This window comes from Sitodiplosis mosellana, unplaced genomic scaffold (genome assembly GCF_009176505.1).
Source record: "Sitodiplosis mosellana isolate CC-2019 unplaced genomic scaffold, AAFC_SMos_1.0 Smas_scaffold_6166, whole genome shotgun sequence".
Lineage (NCBI taxonomy): Eukaryota > Metazoa > Arthropoda > Insecta > Diptera > Cecidomyiidae > Sitodiplosis > Sitodiplosis mosellana.
The window spans coordinates 3846018-3872178 of NW_022601407.1; the positions used below are offsets into that span (position 1 = coordinate 3846018).

Here is a 26161-nt window from a genome sequence, read left to right on the forward strand (position 1 = left end):
TTCTGCGTCTTGCGCCGACTAATTTTTTTTATTTTTGGATAGAAGAACACACGATACTTTTGCAATTCGCTTAAGAACTTTTTTAAAAGAAAAAATTAAAAAAATGGACCGAATAAATGAGTTGGTTTTTTTATTGTTTAGCTGCTATTTTCCCTCGGTCGATCTTATTTTGGATTTGCGTCGTGTGTGTGTATGGGATTTGGTTGAAACTCCTATTCCAATATTTTCGTTTCTTCGTCTTGGTGTTATTCTAAGATTCTATTATCGAAATTGTTATTACAATGTATTTTGAAAGCCTTGACTTTGATTGCAAAATACCTTCCACGTCTGATCGTGGAAAATCGTTTAATCGCCACAAATAGAGGAATTTGCTTTTTTCCCAATAATTAATCGTTTTCGTTTTGTTTACGTCACATAATTTTCAATCTACATTTTGACTACAGTTCCCGGCCTCTCGCATCCTCGAACAAGACATCCACTGTGTGCTGGCAAAGACGAAAAGGGAGGGAGTGAGGGGGGAGGGGGCGGTTCAAACGATTTTCCACGGTCAGAGGCCCGACAGCCTGGTGTCTGTGTGTGCCTCGGATTTTTTGTTTTGTGTTTATTATTCTTTTTTGCATACATTTTTTATCATTTTATTTTTTTGTATTTCCTTAAAAAAAAAATTCGCAAGAGAAACTATAACTTTAGATTTAGATTTAGATTTTATTTATAAGTAAAACTTGTGTTCATTCCTTAATCCATTCTTTCTCTCGGTGTATGTGTGTTGTGTGTGTTATGTGTTCTTCTTTCATTATTCTTGTTTTTTTTTCTTTCTCTTCTTTTAATTATTTGCTATCTTTTTTCACTCGGCTCATCATCATCATCGACATGGCAAATTTGTTCATTCGATTTGTTGACTCTCTTGAGGAATGTTTATTTCATATTTGATTACTTGTGCGGTGTTTCCTTGCAGAACCTGCACATGGACCGGTTGATTTCCGATTAACACTTCACGGGTGGTCAGCTGTTGGTTATTTTGTTGGTTCTGAGCCTGTTGCGCCTGATTCTGAGCTTGCTGTTGTGTCTGTAGCTGTTGATTTTGCGCATCCTGTGGAATTTCAACAACAATCTAACAGTTTTTTACGATCAGTGAGGATGCCATTTGCAATTTGTTTTTTTTTATTTGTATTTTATTTGTATTTTTGCGTGTGCATTTTTTTTTGTATGTGGATGGGGATTTACTTCAATTAATTAATTTTTCTTTTGCTATTTAATATATTTTGTGTCTCTATCGGGTGCGTTGAAAGAATGGTTTTTTTTTATTTTAATTTTTTTTTGTATATTGGTTTAACAAACCTGTTGTTGTTGTGCTTGTTGTTGCAACGTAGCCACCGATGGTTTTGTTTCCAAGTGCTGGCGCTGATGGAGCATCAAGTGATTCTTTTGGAAAAATGCTTTTCCACATTCGCACACGTGGGTACGCAGGGTGCAGCCGCCGTTCGGATGTCGGCGATTGTGCTGCAGAAGGCCATGTTTGGCAGCAAATCCTTTACCACAACTTGTACAGAAATGTGTTTTCGGCTTTTGTTGTGGCGCTGTGACAACTACACTTTGATGGCCTGTTTCAGAAACATCGATTAATTCGGTCATACCTTTGTGAATTGTGTTTCGAATTAACCAATAAAACATGAGGGAAAAAAAGACGGGTGGGAAATAATAATGAATGTGAGTGAGTGTGTGTTAGAATAGAGCGAAAGAAAAAATTAAACGCTATTGAATTAGTTACAACAACGTTTTCTTTCATTTTTTTTTTCTATTCATGATTGCGTGTTACATTTTCGAGAAAAAGGATTGCGTAAGCGGTTCCGGGTTTTCTCGACAATGTAACACACAATTGTGATGGAGTAATGAAAAGAAGAAAAAAACGAAAGAAAATGATAAATGAAAAAAGCCAACAAAAAAAATGGAATTTTGATAGATATGATGAGATTGAGATGGTGATAATGATGATGATGATGGATCGATTGTATGGGATACGTAATCGTAACATCGGGTGTATTTGTATTCTTACCTGTGTTATTGTGATGCTGGACCATTTGGTGCTGCTGATGATGCTGTTGCTGTTGGTGATGTTGTGTGTTCTGAACGATTGGTTGTACTACTTGTCCGCTTGACAAAATTTGTACCGGCACAGGTGTCTGCTGGACAACCGAATGATTCGATGCTAACACAGTAGCGCCTGTGTTCGTGCTCAAGAAATGACCCGGCAATGCAGCAGTCAATGCACATAAATCGGTCATTAAGCTCTTGTCACCGGTGTGTAATCGAAGATGAAGTGCCAAGGCTTCGCGACTATTGAACGCTTGACCGCATTCTCTGCACATTTTTTTTGTTTTCATTGTTGAAGAGAATGCGAATGAAAATGAAAAAAAAAATCATTATTGATTGATGTCATAAAATAATTAGATCAAAGTCGAAGCTTCAATCGATTCAAATAATTCCAATTGGGGTCGATGAAATCGCTCAATTCATATCATATGTGATAAGGAAAGAGAAAGAAAAAGTGTCAATACAAACCGGCATGCATATTGCGGTCTCGGTGATGTTTCTGGCGATGTGATGGTAGTTACTAAGCCGTTATTTGATTGACTTACAACAGTTACAGTTTGTGGCTGATGCTGTAACACAGGATAACGCTTTATTACATCGATTAAAATCAAATGTAAATATATTAATGATTTGCGAATTTGGTAAAATTTTCAATTTAAATGAGAAAACAAAAAACAAAAGAGAAATATTTTTATTTTATTTTTGGGGCTGATCAACAAGATGGCTTACCATTTGTTGTTGTTGCGATCCAGACACAACGATCGTGGTGTTTGCTGAATTTGGATTGATTCCACCGTGAGTAGCACGATTGTGCTGGTTGAGTTCAGCTTTTGTGCGGAATCCTTCACCGCATGCTGTGCATGGATATGGTTGATCGCCTGTGTGCAATCTAGTGTTTTTTTGGTATTCAGATACAATGAGACGTACAAAACCAAAAATAAAAACGAATTAGTCAAATGTTTCATTCGACGTGACAATTTCATTTATATAATGTAAACACACAAAAAAAGAGTAAATGATGAGAGAAAAAATAGATTACGAATCAAAGATTGAATCACAATTAAAGAAAAATAATAGTTGGTCGAAATGAGGTTCAGGTAGGTTCTGATATAGAACAGATGATGAACAGAATAATTAAATGCCATTAGAAAGTTAATGCTAGATGAATTAAAAACAAATTTGAAATTTGAAGCAAATAAAGAGTATAGAATAATGAAAATAAAAAGCAAAACTTATAGACGTACAACCTCATATGCGCCACCAATGTTCGCTTCTGCAAGAACTCTTTTCCGCAAACGGTGCAAGAGTGTGGCACACGGCCGTGAATGCGCCCATGGTTGACCAATTGAAATTTACGCGGAAATGTCGCACCACAATCTGAACAGACAAATGGATTGAGTGATCCGTGGAATCGAGAATGCATGATCAAATGGTTCTCTTGGGCAAAACTCTCGCCACACTCGTCACAAACGTATGGTCGCTCGCCGGCATGGAATTTGCTGTGTGTAACCAAATGACGTTTCAATGGGAACGAACGACCGCACTCCTGGCAAATGAATGGTCTCTCGCGGCTATTTGATCGATAATGGAGAGAAACAAACAGAAAATGGAAAGAGAAGAGAAAAACAAATTCGAAAAAGGCAATTAGTATGTTTGCTAAGAATTCCTAGCAAAAAAAAATACACAAAATGAATTTGAGTTGAGAATTTTCAAATGAAATTTCCCATTGACTCGCATCATGGAGACATCAGCTCCGGACAAGCAAAAAGATGTCCTAAAGCAAGTTCGTCCAAAGGTAAGCTCGCCTCAAGGTAAATTTCTCTTGAGATGCAACCTCCTTAAGGTAAGACTCCTTAGGTAACTATTTCCAAGGCGCACGATTGCTTATGATCGAATCGCGAATGATTTTTGTCTGATATTATTCATATGGATCAGCACTTGTGCGCCGTGCAAATAGTAAAATGCGCTTCATAAGAATTACAGCTTCTCCAAAGAGTAGACGATTGTTGGGTTTTTATTTTGTTTATTGTTACCTGTGGACCCGTGAATGCGTAAGCAAATGATGTTTGAGTGTGAAACTCTTTTTACATTCGCTGCACTGATATGGACGATCGGTTGAATGCAACAGCAAATGTGTGTTTAAGCAGTGTTTATGGGCAAATGATTTGCCACAATGAACGCACACATGTGGCCGTTCACCCGTATGGACGCGTGCATGAGTGGTTAAATGGTGTTTTAGCAAAAAACTTTTGCCGCATTCTTCACAAGCGTATGGGCGTTCTTTGGGCGCACCGCCCGTTGCCATTTCATGTTCTTCGGCCGTTAAGATTTCCTCTTTTGGATTGATCTCTAGCACTGGTTCCAATTTACAGTGTGTGGATGATGTGGCCTGTGAATCGTCTGCATCTTCCAAACCTTGAATCACTTTTTGCACTTGCACCGAAATACCTTCACGTATTAAAAAATCTGGAAATAAAAATGTTTTAAACGCACGTTAATACAACTTTATGCAGTCGACTAATCGTACCTGTGTGCTGTCCATCAGTGGTCGTTATTGTCGTATGATTTTGGTGTTGCGCAGCAGCTGCGGCACGTTTCATTAAAATTTCATTACATTCTTCAGGTGTTAGCTGAAGTGTTCCGATTGAGCTCATAAACGTCGACGAATTTTTCGAAGCCGATGTTAAAACGGTTTGCGTCTTATTGTCCAGAATACCATTGGCTAAAGTATGGGAATGATCTGTTTGATCTATGGAACCAGAGCATCGAATTCATTGTTCGTGTTGGTTTTGTTTTTCGATTTTTTTCGTTTTTGTTGTTTGTTGGTTTGAGAGTTGTTGTGGGGAGGTTTTTTTGTGTATATGTTGATTGGTATATTCAGAGAACGTTAGAATTTTTGAAATTTTTCTTGTGTGTTTGTGTGTGATTTAATTTTTATTTTTTTGAATGGATTCGATTTTTTTTTTCTTTCTATTTTTGACTTTGTGTTTGCGTTATTTTTGTTTTTTCTTTAGTTTAAAAAAAAAAAGTGGGAACAAATGCACAATTCAATCAAAAACACAAAAAAAAAATTAAACCAAAATCATAAACTAAAAACTAAACTAATATGGCAATTAATTAAAAAAAAAGATAATGTGAAGGAGGGAAATTAAACAAAAACGAACAGTGAGTTCACAAAATGTGCGTGTGATTTTACAAACAAAATGCAAATGGGTGTATCAAGAGTGGTTAATTGAAAGGAAAGTATGTGAGTGAATGTGAGGAGCTAAAAATTTGATGATTTTTTTCTTGCATCTTCTTGAAATTTTGAAAACAAAAATAATTTCCATCAAAAAAATTTTTAAACCAAAAGCTCAATAAAAATCAATCAATTGTTAAAAGAAAATTAACAAAAAAAAAAGTCATAAATAATTTTTTTTTAAATATTCGCGATCGATCACAGGAAAAAAAAGAAATACAAAATAATAAAAGAATTAATAAGAAAAAACACATGAAAATGGATAAGTTTTAGATCAATTTTGAGTCTGAGTGTTTTAATTATTTTTTGATTTTTGGAGGGAAGTTCATCGGAGGGATATGTTTTTTTCTTTTCAAAATGCAAATGGGCATTTCGTCTCCGATTCGATGTGAGAAAAATAACATGAACGATTTCGATTTTGAAGACTTGACTTTTGAAGGGGGGGAAGAAGAGTTTAAATAGCCATTTTGGTAACCGTAATGAACACAATATTCAGAAATTGAAAATTGTATTTGACGCCATCAATGATTAATTTGAACGTGTCCGCAGCAAAACTGTTTTTCAAAAATGTTCGATTTGATTTTTACTTTTGTTTTTTCTTGATTTTGGTAGCCGTTTTTTGTGTGTGTTTTTTTTTAAAATGAAACTTGAGCCAAATCGTTTCTCAAATAATCTCAAGTGTTTGTGTGTGTCAATCAAGTAATTTTGAATTGCGAAGTGGAAATTTTTGTGACCGAATGAGAGAGAGAGAGAGAGAGAGAGAGAGCGAGAAACCGAAGTGTATGTTATTTTGAGCATTTGTTGGGATTCCAAATCTATTTTGAAATCGGCCAAAACGAGCGAGCGAGCACAGGCACACACACAAGTGTCACACAACAATTTGTGACGTTGGAAAAACCATTCCAGCAAAAGTTGTATGTATGAACTACACCAACAATTTGTTGAAGAACGAAAAAACTTTTGGTCGCACAATTTTTATTTATGGAAATTTTTTTCGTTGTAAGCAAAATTCGGTAGTTGAATTGGTGCTAAAACATGTGTCTCGTTTTTAAAAACAACGACCGGTTTACGGTGATTGTTTTGTACGAGTTTTATTTTCTGCTTTTGATTTAACGACATGAACATTAAACACCACCGACCACAAACCATACAGCCGAAAATCCATCCAACCACACACAGACGCACTCACACACATTATCATCATCATATTGTTGATGTGTGTCGAAAACGAGAACGAATCGATATTCCTTTTTGCGGTATATTCCCATTTGTCATATGTGCAACGATAACATCGATAAAATGAACGATTGAATCGTGAAGTCAAACAAGACTCAAAATTGTGTGTCTCTTGAGCTTAAATTAAATCTAAGCGACAAATAACATGTTTGACAAATTAAACGCATGGCAATAACAATTATATGCCCAACAATTTCTACCACGACGAAACGAAATTCAAAGTGCGATTGGGCTGTTTTTGGTTTCTCAAATGTATGGGCCGTAGTTTGTGGTGTAAATATATGTATATATATAAAGTATAGAGAGTCACCAACGAAAGCACACGAGAAGCAACATTCGTTTATAAAAGTCCGAGTGTGTTTGTGTGTGTGTGTGTGTGTGAATATTAGTTTTCTATATAGTCAAAGTTGAAAATAGAAATAAAACAAAAACAATGGAGAAATAATTACAGTTTTTATCGCATCCAATGCTGAGGACATCGTGTTTCTTTCCAACGGATGAGGCTGCATTACCCGTAATTACACGGAAATTGCCGCTGTAAAATGGAAATCAGAAAAAATAATTATTACTCGAAATGATTTTATCCATAAAAATAAATAAGCCGAAAATTGGATGAAAAGGGAGGAGATGAAGAGCATAAAAACCTTACCTTTGTGTAGACGCTTGTGAAAATGGTTCATTGACGACAAACATACGGCGAACAACTCCTTTATTCGTGTGTGCGATAGCTCCCTTCACGTCCTTTTGTTGCACGGTGATACCTCCATCGGTTAACTGCAAGTAGGGCATCTGTAAAATTTCGATGCAGTTTTTGTTTGCGAATACAGGCGATCGCGATACAATGCGATTTTTTGTTTGGTTTGGTTTGGATGCGTATGGTTTTGTTTATGTTTTGTTTTTTGTGTATATATGTATACGTGTGTTGCACGTGGAGTAAGCAAATTCAATTCGCAATAGAGTTTGGTGGTTCAGATGATGATGTTGTATGATGAGATGAAGATGATTTTTTTTGATCAAGCGAGTGCGAATGTGTGTACAATTTTTGTTTTTTGTTTTTTTTTTGTTTTGGTAAAAGTCAAGCGTTTTTATTTTGTTTGATGATCAGATTAGATGATATATTTAATTTTTTTGGTGATGCGTGTGGTGGAGGCGACAATGCATGTGAAGGAATAAAAAGAAATAAAATAAAAGAACACATGTGTGATGAATCAAAATGTTACACAATTTTTTTTGTTTAAATTTCGTTTGTTTGTTTTTTGTCAATTTTGAATAAAAAAAAGTTCACATCAAATTCAATTCATTCGTATCATTTAATCCAATGGCTAAATCAAGTTTGAACGTGAAATATGACACGTTAAAATGTAGAAAAAAAAACTTTCCATTGAATGTCTACTTCAAAAACGAAAAAAGTGAAATGATACGAAATCTAAGTTGGAATTAATCTTTTGGACAAAATTCAATTTCAATTTATTTATGTATCGCGTCCGATTTGACATTTTCTTTACGGACTAATAACAATTTCCCGTCTCATAACAACCCAGCAACATTGGACGGTATTCAGGTTCGATTCTCGCCTTCTTGAATGATGTCAATTCAAACGAAATGGATTGGAACCGATAGAGAGATGACACGAAAAACCGAAATCAACCATGAAATGATGTTGATGGTGGTGGTGGTGATAGCCGAAAATGTATGGTTGAACCGATTTTACATCATCATCATCATTGGCAAAACGGTGGTCGACACTATACCAGCAAAAGTGCTCAATAATTCAGAATAAACGATTTTTGCTGTTGCGACATGTTGTATTCTCATATAACAAAATATGCAAACCGAAAATCCTGAAAGCATACTAGGCCACCACCGAACAACATGAATGTTTCAGATTCGTTCGGAACATGTGCATGTAATATTGTACACACAATGGATAGATAGAGAGAGCACACAATAGAGAGAGAGAGAGAGAGAGAGAGATAGCGACATACATAGAGAGAGAGAGACAAGCTAGTGAGAGTTTAGTTCTAAAAGCAGCATTTATATTGCACTGCTCACACTGCAATTTTTGACTGAGCGCACACACAGCGATTTTGTGTGTGTTCTTTTTTTTTTTAAATACACTCATTCCAATGCAACAACGCCATTTTGTTTGAATGTGAATCATGCGCAGTGCGTGCCCAGTCGTCCACAAATATTTCGATTCGGTGGCATACACATACACGAGAACGGCGAAACACACACAGAGAGAGAGAGAGAGGGAGAGAAGCGAGTGAAAACACATTGCGCGCGTAGAATGAGTTCGTCGCCAGTAAATGACGAAAAATGAATTCGAATGATGATGATGGTGATGGAATATACGAAAGAAAAAAAAAACAATGATGGCAGAAAAAAAATAATTCCGATAAATAACACAACAATCCACGCATTTTACATTATATATCGCCTAATGCGATGTGCTATATCGCTTCGGTTTTTCAGAGAGCACAAACACGAAATAGAATTTAATGAATCCAATTAAGAATAATTCGAATGACAAAATATGGTTGCTTTATGCGTTTTTTTTTTCTTCTTTTTTCATCCATTTCAATTCCACCATTTCGTTCATTAGCAATTGAACAACAAAAGAATGAAGCGTAGAATTAAACTATAGTTTTATTTTGCTCTATTCATTTTGCTGTTCGTTGTTGTTTATTCCATAAGCCAGACGATATTCGAGAGTACGAAACGAAAAACGAACATGTTTTATTTGTTGCAATTTATGAAATGCTTTCGTGATTTTATCGACGGAATAATAATAAATGGTACAAAAGTACTAATAATTGAGCGGCCAAAATGATTTGTCATCACGGCAAGTCAATCAATTCGACGCAGTAGTAAAATGTTTTCAAGCATTATGTATATGTGTGTTGGTGCGATTTTGTCTCCTGTCATTCGCATTAAATCTGGTATTGAATGTGTAAAAAGAACGATGCCGTTAATTTACATGTTTTAATGAATGAATGGGCGTTTTTTTTCAACCCTTTTGCCCAATGCATCCAGCTCAGATTGAAATAAATGAAATGAAATGTTTGGTTTATACGTCGCTTTGAAGTTTGCTTGGCTCTTGGTTTCTGAGTTTCTGAGTTGGCCCAGCTTTTGGTTGGATTTGTTAGAGTCATTTAAAAAAATATGTGCTTTGTATCGTTTGAAAACAGATTTTGGATTCGATCCACAGAGACACAAACTAACATGACCTTTTAAAGCATGGCACTGCATCAACATATTTGTTTGTAAACTGATAAGAACGTGTGTGCAAGCGATAGAAGATGAGCGATAAACAAAAAAATGGACGATTTGCTGTTTGTCATGCAACAACGCGTTCGCGAGAACTCGTGCAAAGAGCCACCACTGGAAATGCAGCATATGTTTGAGATTGTACCACTTAGCATAGCACGCCGCGTCGTTTGTATCGCACGATAACAAAATTCAAACGAACGAAATCGGCTTGGATATGTCAAAAACGAAAAATGAATACCAACAGCACGAAACGCGAATTAGAGCAAACTACTCAATATTATGGATTAAATTAATAATATACATGGTATGAATTGAATATGTATACACATATATGCACGGCAAACGGGCAGCAGTAGCAGCAGCATGGTGTTTCTGCTGTTTTGTTTTGGTTTGATATGTCGTTTTTCTTCTTCTTCTTCTTTTTATTCTTTGCTATCAAAATACCTTCCACATTCATAAATTTCTTTCTCTCACTCACTCACTCACTCACTCTCACTCTCTGTTGAGCGTGTCCCTCGCTCTGGCGCGCGCTTTTCGATTTCGCACAACTCACACATAATATGTGTACACACCGAAAAATATTATGTTTGTAGTTTTTCTCTCATTTTCCACAAAATGCCGCGTGCTTCTTTCGCCGTGATTTGCGTGTGTGGTTTTGTTTTGTTTTCATTTTCTCCTATTTCGATAGTGTTTTTTTTTCTTCTCTCTTTTCGCTGGTGTTGCTGTTGCTTGCTTCTTTCTAAATACATATACATATTTTTACATTGGATTCTTGTTGTTCTCACACACACTCTCTCTCTCTCTCTCTATGTTTTCTATCGGCGAGGAGCCGCGCGTTTCGTTTTGGTCGGTTGTCGTTTCGTTCGCATGTATTTTGGATGTGTCTTGTTCATGTGCTGTGTGTATTGTACTCACATTGATGAGATGTGCGAGAGGCGCGTACGAGACACACGGGGCACCAGTGTGTCAGGCTCGAGAGAGTGTGTATTTGTTCCACAGCCGCAGCACCAGCGACAGAAGTAATATATCAGTTGGATGTTCGTTCGTTCGATGTTTTGGTGTATAATTGTCAACAACCATAACAAACACTTTTTCTGCGCTCTCTCTCTCTCGCACCGCGCTGCCTGTCTGTCTACATGTATTTTCATATTCCACACATTTTCATTCACCAACATGGTGAAGAGGTGGCGATTATGGTGGTATTGGTGGTGGTGCTGGTGCTGTTGGACATGGTACATAGATCTCCCTCATACGTGCATATTATTTACTTGATTTTCATAACATCAACCGAATTGAACAAACCGAATCAAATGCAGAGAAAGAGAGAGAATATTTGTGTGCTGAATATGCGCAAGAATTTGCAATGCACAACGCAACATGTGAGAATAGCACACACTTCGAAAAACGAAAACACACAACGATTTTAATAGCAACAGCAGCAGCAGCAGCAGCAGCAAAAAACATACATATCGACAAAACCGATTCCAGCTGTTAGAAGAATATTCAATCATGCTTGTGTTTTCTATTAATGCATCGTGAGCGGTAATGGTATTCTTCATCGGTACTAAAACCGTACGCATTTTCATACTGAAGACTGCAACTTTCTTTTAATCGTCAATAATTCATTTTCATTTTGTGTAGCATGTTTTCAATCGAAAGTCGCATATGTTTTTTTGCGTTATCAATGCACTTTCTGAAGCATTGACTGGCTGAAAACAAGTCTTTTTTTCCGACTGGAAATGAGAACTTATTTATTTTCACGAGAAAAAAAAAACTAGTAAAATAGCTCTCCTTGTTATGGGATAACATCAATGTGATGAGAAAAAAATGTGAACAATATGTTCATTGGACCATATAGAGGGATGCTTTGAATAGAAACAAATGGCAACGAAGAATTGGCAGGATGATCAAAAGTCAGTTAGGTTTATTCTTCTTGATTAGACTGGATGCGTGCTGTTGAGTCTGTGCAACGAAATATTCATCTCCACGTCCGTTTTGGAGAGTTTGTATGTTTTTACTTTGACATACCAGCAGCAACAAATACATTATGTGTGTGTGAGCGCTCTTGTTCTTCTCTTCTCATTTTTGTCTGTCTGTCTGTTGTTGTTGTTTTTTTTTCTTCTTCTTTCGTGCGAATGTATATTTATGCTTATGGTTGTGTTTCAATGTTTTTGTTATGCTCTGCTTGTACCGTGTGAGGTACATTCACACTCTCTCATTTGGTATAAATATCTCCTCTCACTCTTATTGGTGATGGCATGGCAATAGCATAGCATAACCATTGGCATTGGTGTATGGTTGGGTTTTTCGTTATATGGAGTGTATATTTTATTATGATGATGATGGTGGGATAAAGATGTGCGCGTAGATATGTCTCTCGCACATTCATATCGTAACACGCTCTCTCTTGTGTGTTTTCTCTATGCATGTTGTGTGCTCTCATTGTGTGATTGTGATTATGTGTTATTATATTATTTTGATTTAGTTATAAGATCAGCCGGTAGTCAAAAATTCATTTTTTGGCCATGTGTTAGTTTGGGTGGTGTGATGATGATGATGGTGGTGGTGGTATGGTATTGGTGGTGTGTAAAAGTGAAGCACGTGAGATTGTGTGTGTTTGATATGTGCATACACGCGGTGTTTGGCTAACATGTATTATTTTTCATGTGTTTTTCTTATCTACTACCCAATGACAATCGCGATATAACTACACGTGCTTTTCAGCATTCGGTTGGCTCGCGCGCGCTTTTCTCTCATTACGCTCATGTCACCTCCATACTTGGATTCATTGATTAGATGCACATAGGCGTGTGTTTATTATTGTTTACGCGCGCAATTCTTTTCCGTTCTTTCTGTCGTTCGGTTTTTTTGGGCGCGCATTCCATCGGCACATTTCGATGGATGATTTTGGTGTTTTTCACGAGAAAAAAAAAAACGGCATTGAGAGACGAAAAGCGACAGCGAGAGACAGAGGGAGAAAGAGAGAGAGAGAGCGAGGGGGTATTTGGTATTTATTAGCAATGAATCGTGAATAGCAAGTCAATGTTACTTTTTTGTTGCTGCTGTTGTTGTGTGTCTAGATGATTTGCATCATGAGTCATTGTTATGTGGTTTGCAGCCATGAATGATGGATTCGAATGAACGCTATTTCGGCAATAGCCAATTAGAGTACCAACGAATCGCAAGATGAATGGAATAAATAAATATGAAAGCGGCCAATCGAAATGCAACCACATTTTCTTTCTTAATGGTTGTGAATAGAAAAGGGACAGAGGCAAAAGATGAACGTGATTTTTTACTACGATTATTATTTTAGCGAAAGCCAAAAATTACGACGATTCAGAAAAATGAACGGATGGATATATCCACCATGAAAACCGTTTTCAGCAAAACATTTAATTTACATGTTTGACGGTTGAGTGTTTTTTTTTTCTTTCTTGACATAAATTGAAATCGAATTTAATGTTTAGAGCCAAAATCAATGATGTAAAAATATTGGTTTTTTTAGTAACTACTTTTTAAAAAAAGAAGCTTAGCCTCAAAAAAAAAACAAAATAAATGAGAACAACTGCGCAAACGAAAAACGACGAACAAAAAACAAATTTCTCGCCGAGATAGAGAGAAAACAAACATATTAAATTGGTTTGAGAAATTAACTTACATTATCGCTAACTGTATAATTGATATTCGGTGATATTTCAACAATTTGTGAGCCATCCGAGCGTGAGTTGTCTGCAAAGCCCCACGTATACCCAAAACTCGCTGGCGGATTACTTTGCGCTGCCATTTTTGTTTATTACGTTAAATTTTTGCTCTCTCAATCTTCGTTATAATTGTTTGGTCTGTGTGGCGTATGTTGATGCACAGCTCTGACAAAAATCGACACGTTTTCCGATTTTCTTTCTTCACTTTGTTTCTCGCACACAGTATTTTTTCTGATAGTCGTAAACGGTTCTTCCTGTGTGTGTGTGTGTGTGTGTGTGTGTATGTATATATATGGACAATTTTGTGGATGCTGTGATTTTTTTCGGAACGCGATAATCACACAAACAGAAAAAAAGGTTCCTCTTCAATCTGCCACCGTACAAACTACTTCAGCCTGCAAAAAAAAGAAACGAAAAAACAAAACAACTCAATTTAGTATTCATTTTTAACTAGAACGATTTTCGATATAATACAAGAGAAAACGAAGTAAATATGAGCGCGTAAATGAAATTTTAACTCTGCCATTTACGAATCAGGTTACGAAAACAATATTCCGTCGTGTGATAAATGAAGTAAATGTGTATGTGCTTAAGTCGAAACATTGTTTCTTAAAAGAATCGGCCACTCAACCTGCATTCTCATTTCAAAGCAGTTTTTTTTTCTTGTCTTTCTTTCATTCACTTTGCTTCGTTCGTGCCATCGTCGAGAGCGCATTCGACTTATCACAAAAATCAAAAAGCATTTTCATATTGTTATCATTGAATTATTTTAATCCGAAAGTGCAAACGAACGGCGGCGGCTTCTTTTCAGCAACAACAGCAATGGTTGCGACTGCATCGACGGTCGACCACTGTAATTGGCATCATTTAAATTTTGATCATTATCTTAAAAGTGCTGTGTAGCGCTTATTGGAATCAATTAAATGACATATCCGACTCTTATTACTATCGAAGTAAAGAAATGATAATACCGAAAAATTGGAAAGTTTGATTTTCAGATGACACACAAACTGAAATAAGACGAAACAAGAATTTCACATCATTTCTCGCCGCGTTGAACAGAACGATAACCAACAACAATAAAAAAAAATAAAAACACACACTCGGTCGACATTTTTGAAAACAATGCCAAAAGCAGCGCGATTTTGTGTATTTCGATGAACAACACACATACGGCGAAAAGAACAACAAGAGAGAGAGTCGAGTTGTATTTTAAATTTTTATTTATTTTTTTCCCTATTGTACGGTATAATCCAAAAAGGAGGACACTCACGCGCTCTCGCCTATATGTATATATCTTAAACTTTTACAATCGCTTTTATTTAGTGTGTTCTTTTTTTTTTCTTCTTCTTCTTCTTGTTCACTTTGAGTCTTTTTCGTTCAATTGTTCATAGACATAAATAATATTAGTTGTTGTTCGCGAAGCAAACGAATGAAACGAAACGAAACGAAATGAACATTTCAATATACTGTGTGCCTGTAAATACTTGTATACACAAAGGCGCGCAACAAGAGAGTCTCACGAACGACATAAGAAAGTTATAAATATTTGTAAAGTCGAGAACGAAACGCGAACTCAGGCGGGTGAGCGCGCAATACACCGAAATAAAAGAAGACGAATGAAAAATAATCAAGAAGAAAAAAAACAACAACTCATTCGTTGTCGTTGTTGTTCAGAAAAAGACTCACTCAGAGAATGTTTAATTCTGTTAAATACACTATCGTTATGTTTGTACACCGCAGCAACTGAATAAACCGCTCGCGCTCGTTTCGTGCTATACAGAGAAAAAAATGTGGTTTTTCGACTTGAAAAAAAAAGCAAATGAGAGAGAGGGACGTAACATACGTCAAGAATGGAATACGAATGAGGCGGAAAAAAGAGCGCGGCGTGAACAGCACTATGGCTGTGGCAACGGCGGAGATGGCGGCGACAATGACAGCACTGTGTGCTGTGCGTGCTAAATGCTAAAAAGTGGAATAATACTGAATTCACTTCGAGTGTCGGTCGGTTCGTGAACGCGCTTCGGAAAAAGAAGACGAGAGAAAAAGAGCGCGCACCAAAATCTAACTAAGAAAAAAAAAGAAGTTGCAACGATTCGTTCGCTGAATGCAAGTGGCGTTGCGTTCTTGTGTGCATTGAATGAATGCCGTATTGGCGGCAGTTCGGTGTACCCCGTGCTCGCGTACATAATCGACAACGATTACAGATCCATAGAAAACCGAAAACAATAAGAATTTTCTGCTATTCTAATTAAATGTAAATAAAATTCGTATGGATAGCCTTTCTATGTCTTCTGTACTACACAGTCCCACGCATCGCGCGCGCTCATCAACGAAAAATGACGGCGACGGTGGCGGTGGCAGCGGCAACGAAAACGGCGGCGGCGGCGGCATCGGCGACCACTATTCAAAATGCAAACACAATATACGAGTGTCTATCTCTCGCTCTTTATCTAGTCATCAATGTATCTTTTATCTACCTATCAATTGCCCTCCCCACGAACCTCCTCTCTATGCCAATACAAACACGCACACGCACACAATCAAACATTCTTACGTTTTTCGTACATGCATTCAATATATTCCCATCTTATGTCTCGCTCACTCTCTCTGTCTCTGTCTCTCTATACGTATATATTTTCATTAGCATTTGTATCGAGAGCTCGTGCTCTTTGTGTATATATTCAAACTTCCTATTTCGTTCGTTGTGTGTCCCGCTTACACAACCAATCGTATATTATTATCGAGAACACGCGATTTCAACACGCCAGTTTTTCAAGTTGAGAGATGTGAAGCACTCATTCACTCGCTGAACACGAATGACGAGATATATATGTATACACGTATATATGCAGAGTGAAGTAGAGAAGAGAAATAAAAAAACAAATATAACAACAATAACAAAACTGGCATTGCATGTGAAACTTTTTGAGGTTTCACGAATGTAAGTATTTAGCGTTTGTGTTATTTATCATTAAAATTCGTTTCAGCTCAGGCTCATCTATTTCTTCTCTCGTTTTTCTCTCCCTCTCTCTCACTTCGGTGTTCTTTTATTTGTCTTTTTCTTCGTTTTGGTGGCTGTCATCGGTGAAGAGCGCGCGCATTCATTCCATTTCGCTCATTCTAGTTGGATATGATTTCATTATGATTTTATTTTCTTGATTTGATTTGTCTTCTTCTACGTCGTTGTGTGCCTTGTTTGACAACAACGAAACGATATAAATGGAATAACAACAATAAAAGTTGAAAGAAAAAAAACGTCAACTTGTGATGCACACACTTTGGAATTGGAATGAAAACGACAACATGACGACGACAATATTGTCTCCAGAATATTGTCTTGTTGTTGTTGCCGTTTTTTTTTGCACACGGGAAAATTTTTGCGCCAATCGAATTTGCATTTTCGGGCGACCAATCCCGAGAACATTGTGCATTATTCGTCATGAATGGCAAATACGACGGTGAGAAAGAGAGAAAACGAAGGAGAAAAAAAGAGAATCAAACACCGAATGAAATACAAACAAGTGGAATTTCACATCAATGAATTATTGAATATTTGGAAAAATGGTCTCCGCACATGCATTGGAACCAAGAAAAAACAAATCGACGACGGCGCGAGCGAACGAACGACCGCCACTGATTACATTTAATACCCTGTACCAATGCTACTATATGGCGTTCACTAATCATAAATTATGAACACACTCACTCACTCACTCACACAGAGAAGGGACAAAAAATACATCAAGTAATTACTACAAATAAAGTGCGATTTACATATTTGATCAGAAAATACCGCGAACGAGCGGAGTTTAAGCTATACCTAGATAGAGAGTTGAGCTACTCGTGCATTATTTTGAACGGTTTATACAATGTACATCGATTTTTGATGAAACTGAAAACGAAAAAAATTCAGTTGTCGTTTTCTTTTACTTCAATGAAAAATTTATTCATTTTTTCCGGTATCAAATTGTTAACACTACGTTCTCTCTCTCTCTGTCTCCCTCTCGCTCTCCCTTTCTCTATCAGTCTTGCGCGCGAACAAAGCGGACTTGTGACTTTTGGCCAATGTATGATTACCGCCATGCTTTTTTGTTTGCCTCTACGCTCATTTTTCCTAGATAAAATAACCGACTGGATTGGATGATGATAATACTTTTTTATTTCGGCTACATTGAAAAGCGACTGGTTTTTGAAGAGAGAATGGGGCCGTCAAACTGAAGGATTTCTTTCTTCAACTCATATTTCTTTGGCTTGTGTATTTTTTTTTCGGTAGTTGTTCTTGTTGTTGTTTGGTTTCACCGAGCGAGGGAATCGACAATTAAAACGTAATTAAAACCTGTGACCACTCTACAATATTAGATTCGCGTCGACGACGACGATGACGATGAAGTAACAGGGAAAAAAGAACAGACAGAAAAATAAGCGCAATGATTGAAAGAAAAACCGTGCTGCTTGATTGATTCGATTTCGGCCGCAACAGCGGAACTTCAGTTGCAGTTTTTTTTTTTTTTGGAAATCGGACGGGAAATTAAAACCAGCTTGAATAGATAAATTTTTTTCTTTTTCATTGCCGTTTTCATTGTCGTTTGGTTCCCAAAATGCTTTAACGTCTACGAAAATCCATTTGCATTAAAATCATTTGACTTTTGAATGCTTTAGGCGCGAACTTTTCCCATTTTTTTTAATTAGGTGCTCAACGTTAACACACAAAATGGAACAAAATACAAAAGCCATTAGACACAAGCCGAAGAACAGAAAATAAAAACCACTATGGCAATTAAATGCAAAGCGTTTTGTTTGAAGAAAAAATTTCGTCGAAAAATTATTACTCATTTCATTAAATCGCAATTTTTCGTGTGTGTTTTTATTTAATTTTCTTCGGTTTTGTTTTGTTTTTTTCAGTGTATCATTCTCATTTTCATGAATCAAATTTGAACGACATTCAAATTGAAATCGAAATTAATATGATTTGAAAATAAATAAGTATAAATCTATCTATGTATATACATAGATTGGCGTGTGTATACGGCACGCATACACCGAACAGACGCTCTTATATTGACGACACACAGACGCGCACACACCGAACGATACACACAGAGAGAGTCAAACTGTACACATCGAAATGATGGCTGGTACCGAAGAGAGGCAGAAGAAAAAAAATATAGTATGGCGGCTCTTATGCACACACAGCGCGCACACAGCTAGACCCTAGCAGCAGCAGCAGCAGCAGCAGAAATTTAAACTTATACGAATCGTGTCTAATACGTGTACCGACCGAAAGCCAGGAGAAATACTACACAGAGAGAACGAACAAGCTGGCGACACGAGCATGAGAGAAAGAGAAAAAGAGAGAGAGAATGAGAAGAGAATTGAATACCGAATGAACAAACCGAACGACATGAATTCCTTTCAAACTGAAATTAAAAAAAATTTCTTCGTTTTTTCGTGTATTATATTCGTCGTCGATGTCTCTCGCTCTCTCGAAATCGAAAACAATAAATGATTATCTATGTGACAAATATATTGCGCTTCATCGTGAAGCGACGTTTTGATACTACTTGACGAAATACAAAGGGAAAAAAACTCCCTATATGTATACTGATAATGGTCACTTGAATGATTATGAATTGGAATTTCGTACGAAATTCTGTGCCACAATATGGCATTATACACGGCACAGACCATTGAATACTTGTCGTTTGTAGCGCGTTAGTTTTCTATTCAGACGATGATTTTATAATGCATTTTTGAAGTAAAACCAAAATTATGATTTTCTCCCCGTTCGATTATGCACGCTAACTCGAAATACTTTCAACTTCCAGTTTGGATGCGATGCAAAAGAGGAAAAAACACGTCGAACAAACGAAACAGAATGAAGAAAAAAACTAAAAATATTTCATGATTTTCGGGCATTATTTGGCATAATTTTTTTCTTCTGTGCCACTTCTGTGTCGGGCCGACTGTATCGAAATGTTTATGCCTTATTCTCATCAATCGCAAAAAATAAAACAAATACATTTGAATACATAGAAGATTTAGGCAATTATACTTTTAAAAACACACACGCACACGTTCACATTCGTGGGGGTACTTCAAATGAGATTCTTTCCATTTTGCAATTGATAGTTCTGTGTCTGTCGACCAAATATCGTTTTCGCATTCAAACCAGAACCAGAACAACTCTATCAATCTCTGTAAAATTGCACCGAAAATTTAAAAATCTCTTCGAATTACATTTCTTTCTTTTCGCTCTGCCCTTAATTTTGTTCAGTTTTTTTTCCTTTCTCAACGGAATTGTTCGACGAAACCGAAATATTTCGCTTTTATCTATTTTATTTAACTTTTTTTTATGGTAGCCGATTAATTGACTAAAAATAACAACGATCCACCGCGTTTATGAACGAAATATGTATATATATATATACTTGTATATATCGATATATATGAAAAAAAAAATCAAACATTTTACACATTTAATTGGTACACACGATTTACACAAAGTTCCAATGAAGCGACGCCATTTTTAATAATGTTGGTATAAATTGAAAATATTCACAGGCAGACGAAAATCGTATTCACAGCACACACGAACGAATGAATGTAAGCGTAGAGTAGCGAAGCACAGCGACGGAGAGCAGTGAGTGAGAGAGCACAGCTATACTATACTTGATGGTATACGTACATGTATATATAGATATGGGTTTATACATATATATATAAATATGCTATAAAAACTGTAAGAGAGTGATGGCAGCGGCAGCAAAGAAGCAGAAAATAAATAATAGAGCGAAAAAAAAATCAAAGACAAAATATCTGCACAAATTCAATTATTCAAGTTGCTTAAATTTTTCGGTTCGCGTTTAAAGTTTCGTTTCGTTCATATTTTTGTTCGTTGGTTTTACACACAATTTTTTGATTGAAATGAATTTTGTCGCTTTTTTTCTGCTCTTCAATCGAGAGAAATTAATATTTTTTTGTATTTATTTTCCCCCTTTTTTTTCCGAAAAATATATCGCCTATTTTCCGTGTCGAATTTTCTTTTTATTTATTTTCTGCGTTGTTGTTTGGCATTTATATAATAGTATGAGCGAAGAAATCAAAAAAAATTCCTTCGTTTTCTCTCTTTGGTTGTGAAAAATGCCTAAAATGCGTACGTATTAAATTTCAAAACGCTCACTTTTCTGTAGTTGTTGGTCGTCAGAGTTCTGCGTTGGTTTGCTATATTCACTACTTTATTTGTGATTACTTCTGCGTTATTTTCTTCCTTCGTGTTGTGTGTTATTTGCTTCTTTTCTTTTTTTTAATTCGCCTTTTTGCCGTTTGGGTATTTTTTTTTTCTTCTTCGCTTCTCGCTCGTTTGCGTATTTCGTTGTAGGTTTTTTTCCTCTTCTTTTTTTTGCTGTATTTTTATTTTTATTTTATTTTCGGCGGAACGGCGGCGTATTGGTGTTAGTGACCTTTGTTAGAGCAAGTGTGACTGAATACTGACACGAAATATGTATGAATGCTTTACTTGAACCTCACGTCTTTGTGTGCTACGTTTTACTTTTTTTCACTCTATACGATGTTGGGCTTCGTGTTCGTTGTCGTCGGTTTTTTCGTGTTCGTGTTCGTGTTTTGCTTGCGTGTATGGGTGTGTACGTGTATGTGTATGTGTGTATGTGTTAGTGAGAGAGAGAGAGAGAGAGAGAGAGAGAGCGGACGTGGATGTTTGAGTGGCCAATATAAAAATTCTATTTCGTCGCTTATAGCCGAAGTTGGAAACGTATACACACGAAGTCGAGGGGAACTGACAATATCGTCTCATTCGTCGGTTGTATGATTACGAGGTGCTTCGTTTTACACCGTATATACACACACAAGCCGACTTATCACGCCGTATCCATTTGTCTCACTTGCACCGACATCCGTTTAATGGCTTGGGTACGCTTGGCTACACGAGACAACAATACATCAACCATCTCTCTGATGATGGCATACATGGTGGTGGCGTCGTAGTAGTAGTGTGGCCCGATGTGTGTCTGAATTATAGAAACGCAGTGTGTTTCAAATACACTTACGTGTTTCCGGTCGTAAATGTGTTTGTTTTGGCGCTGACAACCACGACACCAACACAGTCTAGTGGTAGAAATTTCAATTCAACGCGCTTTCAATAATATTGGAAGTGACAGTAGTATTTCACGCATTTTCACAATACAAATTCACCAAATTTTATGTTTTCGCCTCTAACTCATTCAAAAACACCTTCCGAATGCCGATTGAAGCCGCAACAGCCCATGTATTGCTCATAAGCAATACAATGAAAAGAAAATTTAGCGGCATTCGTCCATTCATAAAAATTGAAATGCATGTAATTCGGTGTATGAATTATTGACATTTCCATCAAATCATGGGAAATATTGCCCAAACAACAAAAATGCCAATTCTTCCCGATTTCCAGTTTGAAAAAAAAAGAATTGATGACGCCGCACGGAAGAAGAAAAAAAAAATATTTTCTTTAAAAGAAATTAGCACTTAATCATCATCAATCGATGGATGAGGAGTACACGAGCAGGAGAAAAACAATTCAACAACAAAACTGCCTGAAATGCAAATACCGATTAAATACACAGCGCCGCATTCGTTTTTGAATCGGTACCAATCCTATCCGATGAAGAATGTATATTTTTGTTTTGAAAACTATATCAACACATATCGGTTCGACTCTCTATTCGCTGTGTCCGACGACTACTTTGGATTCGCATATATGTATGTTTTGTTGTGGCACAAAACATTGATGGTCTTTCTCATGTATATCTACGAGAAATGGATTGATGTATGAGCATAAAATGAAGGAACATTTTGTGTATTCTTTTTTTTCTTGCTGCGTATTGTGTGTTGTGCCGATACACATGCCGAATCAAAATGAGACATACAAAAACTGAAAAAGAGACAATCTCAGACTCGGTGCTTCTCTCTTCCTCGATTTATGTATTATATTTACTTTTATTTCTCTCTATATTTTGAGTATTGTTGTAGTTGGTTCGGCTGCTGCTGCTGCTGCTGCTGCTGCTCCTTCATCCACTACTGTAAACTTCAAACTGTTTTTGTTTTTATTTTCATTTCTGTCTCAGTTTGGTTCTATTCTCACATCGCAACACTTCCAGAATAATATAGGATTTGGAGGTCTCACCGATTTTATACATATGTGTACATATCTATCTATGTATGCTTTCATTCTCTGTTCAAGTATTTGCATGTGTTCCTTTCGTCTCTCCGTTTCCATTTGTATAGTTGCCGACTGTGTGTTTTGTTGTTCTTCTTCTATTCAAACGCACTATGTACGTATCGTACGAGCTGTTGCATGCACATATTTTCAAGAAAATGCTTTTCATCTCAAATCAACAGGCCAATTGTTAGTATGCGTTGTCGAGTGTGTGAGAGTGAGTGAGTGTGTGTGTGTGTGTGCATGGATGAATGGTCTGTTGTCTAGCCGGGTATATGCGTGTGTGATACACACCCGTGTGGATTGTGTGTGCGAGAGAAAATGAGTGTGTGGCAAACAAAAGTCAACCACAATATCATCGCCGGAAAATAGAGTGTTGTGAAAAATCACAACAACCACCACTAAATCGGCATTTCGCGCGTATATGTTGTTGTTGACTATTTCTCTATTTGTTGTTGATGTTGATGTTGGTTTTTTTTTCTTCATATATTTATGTATTTCTCGCTCTCTATCCGTCAATGTTGTTTTTGTATTGAAAAATGCGTTGATCATATCATGCTGTCAGATAGCAAGGTGCATGTGTCGATGCATGACATGCATGCTCAGCTCTTATGCTGCACCGACTACACCACTGTCTCGCCCATAATGGATTTTGGCTGCTGTTTACCATTTTATGGCTGACGTTTACGATTGTGGTCGGTTTTTAATGAATATGTTTTGGGTTTGGTAATGAGTATGCATTTTTTTTTTGCAGAAAAATTAAGATGTATTTACGAGAGGATTTAACGAGTGAAGAATAAATCGAAATAAAATTGAGAAAAATTCCATTTTTGGTGAGTCAAAATTTTAACTACAGACTAATGACATGATTTTTTCTTTGGACATTTTAAATAAGTAAATGACATTTTCCAGCCAAATGAGTTCAAGAAATTTTTTCGATGAAATAACTATCATCAGTTCACCGACAAAATAAAAGAAAATAACATAATGACTATGCCCTATGTCCTTTCGTCCAAAAGTAATCGCACAGAGATCGAATCGAATCGGTCAATGTTTCTCGTTGAGATGACACAAACCGAGTCCATCCGTTCACATCGACTTATCATTTGTATATGTTTCGCCTATCACTATGTGTCCTGATTTTTGGCGCCAATTCCACCGACCGACCACACAAATGCAACATAACATTTTGATGTATGTGAATAAAATTCTGTGTCGGGAAAACACACATGTTGATCACAACTTGACACCTTGGGAGCGAGAGAGAGCAGCAGCAGCAGCAGAAAAAAAACACACACAGAACACAACAATCGAATCGGAACATTACATGTGTATATTTTCATGGTTTAGGCCAAATCATGATATTTACTTGCACCAATATGGGTAAGGTACCAGATATTTGTGTGTAGTAAACTCCCGACGTAGGTCGTCACGATATGATTCACATTTCCAACATGTCAACCGGCTACTTCGCTGATGACAGAATCTAACGAATGCCAAGCAAATGTTTGCTTCAAAAGAGAAAAAGATTCGAAAGTCGAAAATTCGCGATTGAAAGGAAATATATTGAATAAACAAGGTTTCTACGAATAAAATGCAACATTTTATCAAAGAAAACCGTATGAAATTCATATACATTTTCCATACGCATTTGTTTGTATTAATTGTCCGCGCTGACTATGAATTATATGTGTGTGTATTGTTCGTTACACCCTACGTTCGGTATTCCACTGGTTTTGTCATCACACATGTATGTATATATATATGCGTTGCTCATAGGAAATCGGTGTAAGTTCACGCGTTCTCTCGCTCTCTGCAATTCAGCATGCATGCCCATCTTGTTATGGTATTTTCTTGACAGCCACGCTTTTACGCTCGTGTTCTTTTTTGGTAGTTGTCGTAGTAATTGAGCCGATGTTGGGGTAAAATTGTTCGTTTTCACTCACTCACTTACTCTCCCTCTCTCTCTCTCGTGCATATAGTATATTTATGTTGAGCCTTATACATGCAATATATAATATATACATATATATTATTATGCTTTTATGTGTTCGATAGAGAGAGTATGTGTTGATATTCACAACACGCGTGTGTCTCACATTCATGACTCTGTCTGTTTTATTTTGGCCTCATACATGAAAAAAAAGAGAGCATAACAACTGAATGGACCCAATTCATACAACAACAACAGCAAACACAGAAATTCTACATGTATATTTTATTATTCATGTATTTGAAATGATGTTCCGATACAAGCAAAACACACGCAATATTCTTGAACAAAAAAATACCGGCAAAATACAACCAAATGAATAAACCTATCCATCACCATTTAGAAAACGCAAGACTGAAGCAGAAGAAGGAGGAAAAAAAACTTTTCTGCACGCAGCTGACGATGAATAGAGCACATTTCTCCAATTGTAAACAAACATCTTACTGGATTCTATGTGTGCAAACCAAGCACATTTAATATTCTAGTAGTGAGCACCGCTTGTTTTTTTTTATTTCGCTTCGCTCGTCATTCAATACAAGAGTAACGAGACTCGCATTTATATGTATGCCAAAATATTTCAGTAAGAAACTTTCTTCTGTCTACGCGCCGTAACCAAAACCAAAACAAGCCCGAACACACACCGTGCAAACCATACCACACTCTCTCTCTCTCTCTCTCTCTCTCTCTCTCTCTCTCTCTCTCTCTCTCTCTCTCTCTCTCTCTCTCTATCTCTATCTCTATCTCTGTCAATGTTTTTCGCTCTTCGACCGAATGCCGATGTGATTATTATTCAGAAAAATAAACAATACCAATTAAATAAATATATATACACGATAGTTTTTACGTTGTGTTTCACATGAAGCGATCTCAGTCGGTAGCAATTGGTCATCCGAAGACGATGTGACTTCTATTGTTTCGTTGTTACGTCTTTTTTTCGTCTATTTGTTTGTTCGCAGAGAATACTCTTCTTTGTCACACTGATATTTATTTGTCGAATATAATATTTGACAACTGTATTGAGACTCTCAATTTTGAAATAAAAGACTTGAAATACTTGTTGAGATTTGTTTTTTTTTTTTGTTGTTGTGCGTGTGTGCATTAGAAATACTTGTTCTCAATAAAGAAATTCTGTTCACCAGAATAGAATAATAAGAAGCGGTTTTAGAATAGCATTGAGTTGTCTACTTTCATACGAAGCTATTTACACCTGAAAATGGACAAAAATCTCTTAATTGCAGATTCAAGAAAAAAAATATTTGGAATTTCAGTTTGTGACACAAAGAAAATATGTCAATGTTGTAACGTTCTTTGCGGGATGTGGTGAAGAATAATAATTTGTTGCATTCCTTCATGTGAAATTATTGTACGAGATAAATGGCACGTTGTCCTCTTAAAGAGATCATCCTAACGCCACG

The 26161-nt window shown here is 36.6% G+C and overlaps 1 protein-coding gene across 50 annotated transcripts; it reads right to left on the bottom strand.

Moving 5' to 3' along the window:
• Window positions 1-685: 685 nt before the first annotated feature.
• On the bottom strand, window positions 686-22123 carry LOC129575318 (zinc finger protein 3 homolog). 50 transcript variants are annotated; one of them, XM_055458663.1, is made up of 12 exons: window positions 20726-22123; window positions 13500-13937; window positions 7215-7339; window positions 7015-7100; window positions 4619-4840; window positions 4125-4557; window positions 3336-3662; window positions 2821-2980; window positions 2560-2660; window positions 2054-2358; window positions 1339-1601; window positions 686-1090 (listed from the first exon to the last, which is right to left on the bottom strand). In XM_055458663.1, the coding sequence occupies exons 2-12, from the start codon at window positions 13623-13625 to the stop codon at window positions 884-886; spliced, it is 2355 nt and encodes a 784-aa protein (XP_055314638.1). In that variant the 5' UTR covers window positions 13626-13937; window positions 20726-22123; the 3' UTR covers window positions 686-883. The 50 variants fall into 50 exon arrangements, with proteins under 50 accessions (XP_055314638.1, XP_055314628.1, XP_055314637.1 ...); XM_055458653.1 differs by having other exon boundaries at window positions 1339-1634; window positions 7215-7354; XM_055458662.1 differs by having other exon boundaries at window positions 7215-7354; window positions 20726-22120.
• Window positions 22124-26161: the final 4038 nt, after the last annotated feature.